This window comes from Hypanus sabinus, chromosome 1, assembly GCF_030144855.1.
Source record: "Hypanus sabinus isolate sHypSab1 chromosome 1, sHypSab1.hap1, whole genome shotgun sequence".
In the NCBI taxonomy this organism is placed as follows: Eukaryota; Metazoa; Chordata; class Chondrichthyes; order Myliobatiformes; family Dasyatidae; genus Hypanus; species Hypanus sabinus.
The window spans coordinates 71,565,508-71,578,760 of NC_082706.1; the positions used below are offsets into that span (position 1 = coordinate 71,565,508).

At 40.5% G+C, this 13,253-nt stretch overlaps 1 protein-coding gene across 12 annotated transcripts in view; it reads left to right on the top strand.

Annotated features, from left to right (window-relative positions):
* LOC132394572 (protein MTSS 1-like) overlaps nt 1-13,253 on the top strand; it is a 286,259-nt gene that overhangs the window by 30,067 nt on the left and 242,939 nt on the right. For 11 of the 12 annotated variants that reach the window (XM_059970935.1, XM_059970926.1, XM_059970960.1 and 8 more), the window contains exon 3: nt 4,283-4,356. The exons of the other annotated variant lie outside the window; for it this stretch is intronic. Coding sequence is in view for 10 of the 11 variants with exons in the window: in XM_059970960.1 (XP_059826943.1) it covers nt 4,283-4,356 (74 nt within the window). In the remaining variant the exon portion in view is untranslated. The remainder of the gene's footprint in view (nt 1-4,282; nt 4,357-13,253) is intronic. 12 annotated transcript variants of the gene reach the window in all.

Consider the following 13,253-nt stretch of genomic DNA (forward strand, 5'->3'; position numbering starts at 1 on the left):
TTCCCGTTTCTACCTCCTACCCAAGATCCACAAACCTGCCTGTCCAGGTAGACCCATTGTCTCAGCTTCCTCCAGCCCCACCGAACTCATTTCTGCATACCTTGACACTGTTTTAGTTCCCCTCGTTCAATCCCTTCCCATCAATGTTCGTGACACTTCTCACGCTTTGAAATTTTTCAATGATTTTAAGTTCCCTGGCCCCCACCCCCTTATTTTCACCATGGACGTCCAGTCTCTATATACCTCCATCACCCACCAGGAAGGTTCCAAAACTCTCCACTTCATTTTGGATTCCCGACCTAACCAATTCCCCTTTACCACCACTCTCCTCCATCCAGCAGAATTAGTTCTTACTCTCAATAGTTTCTCCTATGGCTCCTCCCACTTCCTCCAAACCAAGGGTGTAGCCATGGGCACCCAGCTATGCCTGCCTTTTTGTTGGCTTTGTTGTCCATGTTCCAAATCTATACGGGTATCGGTCCCCCTCTTTTCCTTCGCTACATCAACGACTGCATTGGTGCTGCCTCCTGCATGCATTCACTCATTCACTTCACTAACTTTGCCTCCAACTTTCACCCTGCCCTCAAATTTACCTGGTCCATTTCCGTCACCTCCCTACCCTTTCTTGATCTTTCTGTCTCCATCTCTGGAGACGGCTTATCTACTGATATCTACTATAAACCCGCTGACTCTTACAGCTACCTGGACTATTCCTCTTCCCACCCTGTCTCTTACAAAAATGCCATTCCCTTTTCGCAATTCCTCCGTCTCTGCTGCATCTGCTCTCAGGATGAGGCTTTTCATTCCAGGACAAAAGAGATGTCTTCCTTTTTTAAACAAAGGGGCATCCCTTTTTCCACCATCAACTCTGTTCTCAAACGCATCTCTCCAATTTTCCGCACGTCTACCCTCACCCCATCCTTCCGCCACACCACTCGGGATAGGGTATCCCCTTGTCCTCACCTACCACCCCACCAGCCTCTGGGTCCAACGTATAATTCTCCGTAACTTCTGCCACCTCCAACGGGATCCCATTACCAGGCACATCTTTCCCTACCCCCCCTTTCTGCTTTCCGCAGCGATGGCTCCCTACGCGACTCCCTTGTCCATTCATCCCCCCCATCCCTCCCTACCAATCTCCCTCCTGGCACTTATCCTTGTAAGTGGAACAAGTGCTACACCTACCCTTACACTTCCTCCCTCACCACCATTCAGGGCCCCAGACAGTCCTTCCAGGTGAGGCGACATTTCACCTGTGAGTCAGCTGGTGTAGTATACTGCGGCCGGTGCTCCCAGTGCGGCCTTTTATATATTGGTGACACCCAACGCAGACTGGGAGACCATTTTGCTGAACACCTACACTCTGTCCGCCAGACAAAGCAGGATCTCCCAGTGGCCACACATTTTAATTCCACATCCCATTCCTATTCTGATATGTCTATCCATGGCCTCCTCTACTGTCAAGGTGAAGCCACACTCGGGTTGGAGGAACAACACCATATATACCGTCTGGGTAGCCTCCAACCTGATGGCATGAACATTGACTTATCTAACTTCTGTTAATGCCCCTCCTCCCCTTCTTACTCCATCCCTGATTTATTTGTTTCCCCCCCCTCCCCTTTTTGTTTTGTCTCTGCCCATCACTCTGCCTGATCTCCATCTCCCTCTGGTGCTCCCCTCCCCCTTTCTTTCTCCCTAGGTCTCCCGTCCCATGATCCTTTCCCTTCTTCAGCTCTGTATCCCTTTTGCCAATCACCTTTCCAACTCCGGTCTTCTATCATTTTGCATTTCTCCCTCCCCCTCCTACTTTTAAATCTCTTACTATCTTTTCTTTCAGTTAGACCTGACGAAGATGCTGCCTGGCCTGCTGTGTTCCACCAGCATTTTGTGTGTGTTGCAGGAATCAGAGTTAGGAGGGGAGGGAGAGAAACAAGGTGATAGGTGAAACCGGGAGGGGGAGGTAAAGAGCTGGGAGGTTGATTGGTGGAAGAGATCCAGAGCTGCAAAACAGAGAATCTGTTAGGAGAGGATAGAAGGCCATGAAAGAAAGAAAAGGGGGAGAGGCACCAGAGGGAAGTGATAGGCAAGTAAGGGCCTAAGGTGAGAGAGAGAAAATGGAATGGGGAATGGTGAAGGTGGGGAGGGGTCATTATCAGAATTTTGAGACAGAATATAAGGTGCTACTCTTCCATCCTGAGTGTGGCCTCAGACTGACAGTAGAGGAGGCCATGGACTGACATGACTTGTCGGAATGGGAATGGAAAGTGGAATTAAAATGGGTAGCTACTGGAGATCCCAGTTTTTCTGTCAGACAGAGAATAGGTGCTCAGCAAAGCAGTCTCCCAATCTACATCGGGTCTCACCGATATACAGGAGGCCACACCAGGAGCACTGGATACAGTAGATGACACCATCAGACTCATAGGTGAAGTGTTGCCTCACCTGGAAGGACTGTTTTGGGCCCTGAATGGTTGTGAGGGAAGTGTTGTAGGGGCAGGTGTAGCACTTGTTCTGGTTGCAAGGATAAGTGTCAGGAGGAAGATCAGTGGAGAGGATCAGTCAAGGAAGTCATGTAGGGAGTGATCCCTGTAGAAAGCAAGCTGGTGAAAGATCTGCTTTCAAGAGGAACCCTGTTCCTGGTGAAGTGGTGGGAGGATGGTTTGAGGGCAGATGTGTGCGAAATGGTAAAGAAGCAGTTGAAAGCGGCATTGATGGTGGAGGAAGGGAAGCCCCTTTGAAGAAAATGCAGGATCTTCCCACAGCCACACATTTTAATTCCACCCCATTCCCATTCCGACATGTCAGTCCATTGCCTCCTCTGCTGTCGTAATGAGATCACTCTCAGGTTGGAGGAGCAACACCTTATTGTCTGTTTAGGTATTCTCCAACCTGATGGCATGAACATTGATTTCTCAAAGTTCAGGTAATGGGCCCCCCCCCCCCCCCTTCACCATTTCCCCATTCCCTTTTCCCTCTCTCACCTTATCTGCCAATCATTTTCCTTTGATGCTCATCCCCGTCTTTCTTCCATGGCCTACTGCCCCCTTTTATCAGGTTACCTCTTCTCCAGCCCTGTATCTCTTTCACCAATCAACTTCCCAGCTCTTTACTTCACCCTCCCGGTTTCATCTATCAGCTTTTGTTTCTCCCTCCCCTCTCCCCACCTTGTGTCTCTGATTCCTCATATTTTATTCTACAGTCCTGTTGAAGGGTCTCGGCCCGAAACGTTGGCTATACTCTTTTCCGTAAATGCTGCCTGGCCTGAGATCCTCCCAACATTTTGTGCGCTTTGCTTGGATTTCCAGCATCTGCAGATCTTTCTCTTGTTTGTACAGTCATGAGTAGATGTGTTTTGTCTTTATACTTGTATTGTGTTGCAGAAAATTGATCTGTATCATAATTGCCACATGTCCTGAAAGAAGAATACCCTTAATTTTTAATTATGGTAATTTAATACATAATTTCTGCTCAGTCTTTCTGAAATATTGACGATATTCTCATATACAATATGTACTTGAGTTGGAGGAATGAATTCTGCAATGTATTAATATTAGAAATTCAGATGTGTCAAAAAGTGCCATTTTAAATAATTTTCAGGAAGTGTTGTAGAATTGAATAAAACTATTGATTTGTTTTTTTTCTTTGTTTAATAGCTTGTTATATAATAGTAAAGTTTATTAAAATGTGTTATGGCTTGCTGTTCTTTCCTTTCACTTAAGTGCTTTGCTTTGGTTCTAGTCTATACTTGTAGAATCAGTGTCTTTTTGTTCTGCCACCTGTTCCCTAATAAACAATCTGCTTAGCAGTTGTATGAAGGGTAAATCTGTTTGCAATTCTTATCATGTTACTGAAAATTATTCTACAATTACAATTTTGGAAATTTACATATAATGTTCATCATAGACATTCTTTTATATCTATGACACTGGATGACAATTTAAAAAAAAGGTAACCCAGGCTTCCTAATTTGTGTGGTTCTTAGAGATAAGAAGTTTAACATTTTTTTGGAAGAACATGGAGTTTCTTTTCAATGTAGATTACATTTCTTATGGTCTTGCATTTCCTTCATTGTTTCTTGTCAGTTCACTTTTACCCGTTGATAGTAATTATAAGAACTGGTCTAAGTTTTTTAGTAATAAGTATTCTGTTTGTCTTGGGAAATGAGCATACCCAACATTTTGAGCAGGAATACGATGTGTGTTGTTATTTATAGGGTTGTATTTTCTGGAAGCTTTGTTTATTGGGTCGGGAATCCATGCTTAGGTTTTCTTTTCTATTCCAGGACCACTGTGGTAGCTGCTACTGCTTTTTTGGATGCCTTTCAGAAAGTGGCAGATATGGCTACGAATACTCGTGGTAAGTAGGCTTGTGCTACATCAGCTTCTACTGGACATAAAATCGATGTCCTCCACCCAGCTTGCATTTTAATGTTGCATTTGGCCAAAGGCTGTAGATACATTGACGTGTAGAAGGCAATGTATAACCGACGGATTTTAAGATTTGATATCACCATTTGTTGACTTAGCATACTACGAACTTAGATGACAATAAATATAAACCTTTGTTCTATTTTTCCATATCTTCTTGTACCTTCTTTACAACATGACTATAGAGTCATAGAGATCTACAGAACAGAAAAAGACCTTTCGGCCCATTTAGTCCATGCCGAAATGTTATTTTGCCTAGCTCTGTTGACCTACATTTGGAACATAGCCCTCCTTACCCCTTCCATCCATGTAGTTACCCAAACTTCCTTTAAATGTTGCAGTAGAACCTGCATCCATCACTTCTGTTGGCAGCTTCTTCTAGAAGTTACCCAGCAGGTTCCCCTTAAATATTTCACCTTTCACTCTTAACCCATGACCTCTAGTTCTAATCTTACCCAAACTCAGTATAAAAAGCCTACCCTTACCCTTTATGATTTTGTATGCTATCAAATTCCCCCTCATTCTCCTACGCTCCATGGAATAAAGTCATAACCTATTCAAGCTCTACCTGAAACTTAGATCCTCAGGTCCCAGCAACCTCATTGTAGCTTTTGTCTGTACTCTTTCAATTTTACTGATGTCTTTCTTGTAGGTAAGTGACCAGAACTGCAGACAGTTCTCCAAGTAAGGCCTCACCGATGTCTTGTACAACTTCAACATCTGTTTGGAAAGTGATTCAAATAATTTAAAGATTTTTAGATTACTATTGATAAGTTTCCAGCTAACTTTGTATCTGAAATAATACCAAGTTCCTCAATGACATTTTCTCATACCAATCTAAGGGAAGCTTTTCCCCCTTTGTACTTTGTATAATTAACAGAGAACAGCCTAACAAGAGCTGCAGGCAAAACAAAAATCAGTGGTACTGATTTTTGGAACTTGAAGAGTGTAGCGGATGAAAGAACCTTATGTCATTGGTATCTGGTATTTATTTTGTCAGCACTTTGTGGTTAGAGGCATTAAAGTGGCTATGAATGTAATGTAGTTACACTTCCCCACCAAAATCAGCTTGAGATGGGTTCTATGGTTAGTGCTTTTGTTTGTCAGAGCTATTTCCAACAATTCGCAGTAATTTATTGACTATGATAGCTCTCAGGAAGTAAGTGCAACTGATGATTTGGTGTTTTTTTTTTAATTTAAAAATAGACCACACTTCCTTTTTTAATTGTTATAGATTTGTTGGATTTTCTGACAGTGGTGTCGACTGTTTAATCTGGTCTTCTTTAATGGACATTGAAAAAAATGTTGAGATGAGCTTGTCATGCTAGGGTAAAATTCCCTTATGTTGATGTTTTTAATATATTTGAATTGCTGCTTCTAGTTAATCTAGTAGTAATCTAGTAGTATAATATCAGTAACGGTGATTGGACTTGTTTGTCAATGTGGTTTAGCATAATAGTGTGATCAAGAGAAGTATATAATTACGTAATTGTCAAATGGTTTTGATTATGTTGTACAAGATCTGGAGTTCTAACGAGGAAATTTAAGACATCTTTTAAAGATAAGGGTTTAAAAATTGGCTGGCTTTATTATCCCTGTTACAGCACTGGGTTCTTAACTCTTCTATTCAGTTGTTCAATGATTCCAGCCTTTTTATTTTCCATGTAATATGTACAAGAGATGCAGAATATTCCCCATTTGGTTATGAGTAAGAAAATACTAATTGCAGTTGCGATTGAGTTGCTACCATAAATAAACTCAATGCTAGGATGATATATAACAAGCTAATCTGTCCTGTGACACCAGGAAAGTGATGGAAATTATTCAATAGGGCCATAGGTTGCCAGTGATTTATTTGCTTGGGCTTTCCTGGTAATTTGCCATCCCTGATTTAAATGTGTCTTGAATTGCAAGCAAAGTAACAGTCAATGCCCTCATCCTGAAGGCAGCATTTGGTGAAGTATGACATCAAGAGGCTCTGGCAAAACTGGTCTTTCCTTGTCTGCCGTGTGAACAGTGGAGAGATGATCCCTCAGTGCTAGGAGAGATACTTAATTCTCTAGGATATGTTTGACAGAAATCAATAACTTCATTAAAGCTTTTGTTGTCCATGGAAGTGTTCTCAGACCATTTATTTTTGTCCACATTGGTAAAGCCTTGTTTGCAGACTGATACACAGTGTAAAGTTCTATTTTTAAAAACTCTTACAATAATAGAACTCGCAAGAAAACTTGGACAACATCCAGCTTTGGGGTAATGAGTGGCAGATAACATCTTTCCATAGCTGACAAGCCTATTCTTTTCAAAGAGATGTCAGAATCTACAACGTAAAAACACTTAACTGAATGTAGGTTCTTCTCTGCATTGCTGCTTGGTGAGGCAGGTAAATAAGTTACTGTAGGTAAGGCCATAATCAGTGATTGTGAATAGCACTGAACTAATAACATTCTGATACTGTTTTGATATTATATTTTTATAATAATAGCAAATGATAGACATGGTCTGTAAAGAAATGATATTATTAGTCATGATGTCCTGGGTACTGAAATGGCTTATCAATGAATAAGAGTGAAACAAAGTCAAGGTGACATGGTTCTCATTTGCCTTATTTTCTTGTACCTGCTTCGTGCCGATTTGTTATAGACCTCTTGGTACATTGGCAGGTATAGTATATTGTCCACTGTTTTAGAATACCCTCGACTCCGTTCTCCTCTGCCACAAATCCTGGCTGTCTGGTGCTCTCACAGCAAACAATCTTTGTTCCTGGTGCAGACACACTCGGCAGTGGGGAGAGCATCATTTTCAACCAGGATCCTGGCCGACTTGTGTTAGTGGTCTTAATGGCACATCCTGAGCATCAAGTCAGAGACCAATATATTTTTGTGATGCCAGTGAATTCTCTTGACTGTTTACAAAACACACAGGGCAGTGAAAACAAAGTCCAAAACAACCTGTTAATTATTGTTCTATATACTGTATGTCGTAATTTGAGTTATTGGTATCTTTAACCTCAATGGATTGGTATCTTATTTCCCAAGGTAAGTTTCCAGTAGAGCATTTTACAGGTTAATTTGTGAGCAGTTTTCTTTAGTAACGTGCTATTTCCAGTCAGAAACTGCATTTAGTAAAATCCAATCACACTATAGTTGAAATAGATGCTGAATCTATCAGTGATAATTAGATGTTTATTTTTGCCAGCAGAAATATTTTAAACCGTCCATATGTTTTATTTATTTTTTTATTTTCATTTATTTGTTTAAAGTTACAGCACAGAGCAGGCCCTTCCAGCCCAATGAGCCATGCCCCCTGTAACCCACCTATTTAACCGTAGCCTAATCCCAGGACAATTTACAATGACCAATTAACCTACTGACCAGTATGCCTTTGGACTGTGGGAGGAAACCCATGTGGTCATGGGATACAAACATCTTACAGATGGCATGGAATTGAACTCCGAACTCTGACACCCTGAGCTCTAATAGTATTGTGCTGTGCTACGCTACTGTGGCACCCTGCGTTGTGCTATGTGAACAAAAAGAGAAATTTGTAACTGTTAAGAGTTGGCTTTCAAACACTAACTTGACAGTACCTGACAGTCGTTGAGATCAACAATAGCTAATTTCAGAATATTCAAAGTTTCTTAACAATGATGCCTAAGGTAGTTTTCCTCATTGACTAACTTGCGAGTATAATGTTTTGGAACAATCATAGTTTAATTTAACATCTCAGATTCAATGTCCTAGGAATCATTTAGGAGATCAAAATGTAGAAAATGAAAGAGTATAGTTGTAGACTGAATTGTTTATGGCTGTTGGCATCCTGATTTATTTTTCTTTTCAATAGTCCTATCCAAACGGGGACCAAAATTAGGAATGTGCTTTCGTGGGCAATGACTGATTTGTAAAGAACCCAGTTAGAAGGCAAATGGTCGTATTCTGTAGTTATTTTTGAGCCCAATTATGTGGTGCTATTGTGTTTTGCATCTGGTGTGATGCTTTGTTTTGCAGCAACAGATGTTCTCAACACTTGTATGAGAAAACCAAAGGTAAATCGAAACAAGATTGAAAGATGCTTAATAGGTATATGAAGAGCATGAGAGATAATCAAAGAGAAAGAATTTTTGTGGCATTTATAATAAGAAGGTGTCAATATTGTAAATGTGGAGTTACTGTATAGGATAAATATCCTCTCTTTCTAAGGATTAAGGTGTTTAGCGATTCTAAGGCACACAGTACCATAGCAATAGCTTAACACTATTACAGCACCACTGACTAGGGTTCAATTCCTACTGTTGTGTGTAGGCAGTTTGTACATTCTCCCTGTTACCAAATTGGGTATAATCAGGTGGTGTGAACTTGTTGGGCCAGAAAAGCCTGTTACCATGCTGTATCTTTAAATAACTAAATTGTTAGCCTTGCATTTGCATTAAGTATATCCTACACTGTTGTAGAAAGCAAGAAGTAATGAAGTTGCACAGGCTCTGGCCATTGTTTTTAGTCTTCCTTGGTCATAAGATTGTTGCTGCAGGTTTGAAAGGTAGTTCAAGTTGAACCATTAGTTGGTAAGAAGTGATTAATTTTAGCTTAAGTGGCGGATGAATTATTGAAATTTATTCTGAGACATGGATAGTGAATTTGTTCCAAAATCAATCATGCTTGGTGATGTAATGGAATTTTTGAGGGGGTGGGTTGGTTAATGTAGTCTGTGAATTTTAACAAGTTTTCAAATGAAGCCCTATATATATCAAACTGGACAGAAAATAAATCTTGAGATTTGCAATTGTAGGGGGTTGCTTTGCTTTTGTTTTGAATGGATGAGGCTGAAGAAGAACAGTTTTGGTAGTTTAGAGTAAAAACTGGGTTATAGTCAAAGTTTTGTGGAAACATCAGTGAGGATATGAGGAAAAATGTTAGCACAAAAAATGGTAGTGCTTTAGGACTTGGTCCCTGAAAGTTTAAGATAGAAACCTTCATTGCATTTTATAAGTATATGCATATGTGCCCCAATAAACAAAAGGCTGTTGAAGCCATTGGAGCAGCAATGATGCAATACACTATTGGTCACTATACACTTTCAGTGATACTGTGGGGAATTTGTAAAAAATAATTACCAGAACAAAATCATTGTACTTAAGAATAGCTTGCTGATTACACAAAGGTTGGAGGTGTTGTGGGTAGTGTGGAGGGCTGTCAGAGGTTACAGCAGGGCATTGATAGGATGTAGATCTGGGCTGAGAAGTGGCAGATGGAGTTCAACCCAGATAAGTGTGAAGTGGTTCATTTTGGTAGGTCAAATTTGAAGACAGAATATAATATTAATGATAAGACTCTTGGCAGTGTCAAGGATCTGAGAGATCTTGAGGCCATGTCCATAGGACACTCAAAGCTGCTGCGCAGGCGGACAGTGTTGTTAAGAAGGCAAATGGGGTATTGGTATTCATCAGCTGTGGGACTGAGGACAATAGCCATGAGGTCATGTTGCAACTATATAAGACCTTGGTCAGACCCCACTTGTGTTTAGTTCTGTTCACTTCACAACAGGACGGATGTGGATACTTTAGAGAGAGTGCAGAGGAGATTAGATTAGATTAGATTAGATTAGTTGCCTAGATTAGAGGGTGTACTTTAGGAGACTAGGTTGAGTGAACTTGGCCGTTTCTCCTTGAAGCAATGGAGGATGAGAGGTGACCTGATAGAAGTGTATAAGATGATGAGAGGCATTGATTGTGTGAATAGCCAGAGGCTTTATCCCAGGACTGAAATGGACGAGGAGGCAGAATTTTAAGGTGCTTGGAAATGAGTACAGAGGAGATGTCAGGGGTAAGTTTTTCACATAGAAAGTGGTGGGTGCATGGAGTGCACTGCTGGCGGAGGCACTGGTAGCGGATACAGTAGGATCTTTTAAGAGCCTCTTAGATGGGTATATGGAGCTTAGAAAAATAGAGAGCTATGTGCTAGGGAAATTCTAGGCAGTTTCTAGAGTAAGTTACATGGTCGGCACAAAGGGCCTGTAATGTGCTGTAGATTTCTATGTTCTAATTAATACAATTATTTTTTTTCTCACTGTTCCCATTCTCATTCTGCTCCCTTCTAGCCCCCTTCTCAACTGCCCATCACCTCTGGTGCCCTTCCTCCTTCCCTTTCTGCTATGATCTACTCTCCTCTCCTATCAGATTCCATCTTCAGTCCCTTGGCTCTTTCACCTATCACCTCCCAGCTTCTCTATACCACTCTCCCACCCTCACCTGTCAGCTTGTATTTCTTCCCCTCCCCACACCTTTTTATTCTGGCTTCTTCCCCCTTTTTCAGTCCTGATGAAAGGTCTTGGCCTAAAATGTTGACAGTTTATTTCTCTTCACTGATGCAGCCTGCCTGACTGAGTTTCTCCAGCATTCTGGGTGTGTTGCTTTAGGAAGATTAATGATCAGCTCAGTAATAGGCGATTTGGTGAATCTGATGAGGAATTGCTTTCCTGTTTTCCCCAGTTAGATCATGCAGAAGTATCTTTCCATTGTGATTTATGTCACCCATCAAAGTATCTACTGCTGAATTCAAACAGTAGGAAAGTACACTTTGATATTTTATTCAGTAGCAGCAATAGGTTAGTTTTTTTTCTGTTATTCACTGGTTGTGGAATTTCAGATTAGTGTGGAAAGAACTGCTTCAAAATAAAGGAATCCTTGAATTATAATTAAAAGTGGCTGACTTCCACAGCTTTAAAATTTCAACATTGAAAAGGGTAATGTTGTGATATCAAGTCTTGTTAAGAGAAATGCTGTGTGAATCTAATCTGAACACTTTTTAGATCTGTACACAGTTTGTTTGGATCATATTGCTCATTTGAATTTGGTTCAGTCCTACACCTGAAAGTTTTCTCAATGTTCTCCAAGCCATAAATATAATTAAAGATTTATGTTGCTTTGTAATTACTGATAATAAGACTCTGCTCACTTTGTTCCAGCAAACCACTCTGTGTGGGGAAGTTCTTTACTTCTGTGAACTTAGCATTCAATTTTAATTGCTTTCTGTCACCACTCTTTTTGTAAAGTTTTGGGTACAGTCCCTATTATCCCAGTGAAAGATTGGCAAACCTGCAACAAAATTGAGTGTTGTCCAATTAAGCAACTTGCAATTGTAAGTGAAGACACCCCAGCTTGACTTGTAGGGACCTTTCACTTAGAATGAAAAAAATACCTGTATGAGAGCTGTCAGTTTTAATGATCTTTTCCATCATTTACTTTTTTTCCACAAATTATTTTGCTTCTGTATGAAAGCAATTGTTGCCACTATTTTCCTGTATGCTCACAGGAGTAGAAAATGGAGAACCAGGAATTTGCTGTGATATTCTGCTTCACAGTGGTGGAAGAGAAAGCATTCTATATTGCCAGAATACTTAAGTTCACTAGGTTCATCCTAGCACAGATAATGTCTAAGCAATACAGCATTGCTCTTGAATTTTGAAAGTACAGTCGGCTCTCCTTATCCGCGAGTTCTGCATGTGCAAATTCAACCAGCTACGAATCGAGAAAACCAAGAAGTTGTTGTTCGAGCATGTACAGACTTTTTTTTCTTGTCATTATTCCGTAAACAATGCAGAGTAACAACTATTTTATATAGCATTTACATTGTATTAGGTATTATAAGTAGTCTAGAGATGATTTAAAGGATACGGGAGGATGAGCGTAGATTGTGGAGGTGTGGAATGCACTGCCTCGGAAGACGGTGGAGGCCAATTCTCTGGATGCTTTCAAGAAGGAGCTGGATAGATATCTGATGGATAGGGGAATCAAGGGATATGGGGACAAGGCAGGGACTGGATATTGATAGTGAATGATCAGCCATGATCTCAGAATGGTGGTGCAGACTCGAGGGGCCGAATGGTCTACTTCTGCACCTATTGTCTATTGTCTATTATCGTGGATCGGGATCAACATTTTTTTTCCCCGAGCGCACTTTCAATTCATGTCTGGTTGATGTGGAGGATCAAAAACCCAAAACCCAATAATTAAACCACTGTGTTGCATAGTAATAATTGTAGCTTTCATCGAGGCAGGGCCTTTCTCACTTTATCCTTTAAAATTGTTCAGATCATTGACCGACTGTAGCCTAACGCTTTTCCAATGACCGATGGCATTTCACCTCTTTCAGATCGCTTTAATATTTCCACTTTATTTTCAATCGTGATTATTTTTGTGAACAGAAACACTGCGGATTTAGAGCTCCGCCGCCGGGTCCTAATGTCCACTGGACTGAGACAGGTTAAATAAGGTCTTGTGTTCTGTTGGATCCTAAGGTGCACCGCATTGAAATAAGTTGAATAAGGGATTTGAGCATCTGCAGTGAATTGGAGCACATCAGATTAATTCGAGGTACTTACAGACCTGTACATTTTGGCTCAATTAAATAACTGCCCCAATTAGCCAAAGTTTCATGGAAATAATTAAAAACGTATAAAAAAGATGAACTACAGTTTAATTGAGTAGCAAATTATGTATTTAAATGAAACAAAAAAATAGAACAGTATCAATACTACTATAGTACTACAAAATTCATTTCTTTGATGGAGAAATTCAGCCAACATACACTCCATGCTTTTTTATTTGACTTTGTTTTAAACAACCAAAATCAGCGCAGACACCTAGTTCAGGTAGTCGATCCATTATGTGATCCATTGCTTTCTTTGAGCCTGATAGTGTTGCGTGTTTGTAGCCAAGGGAACTGTTCAGTGTGACATGATAAGGGTTGTTTTATTGGCATTGTAGTTATCATCTTGGCAAAAGTTTTGAAGGGAATTGGTGCTTTATAGACTACACTTACAGCATCAGCA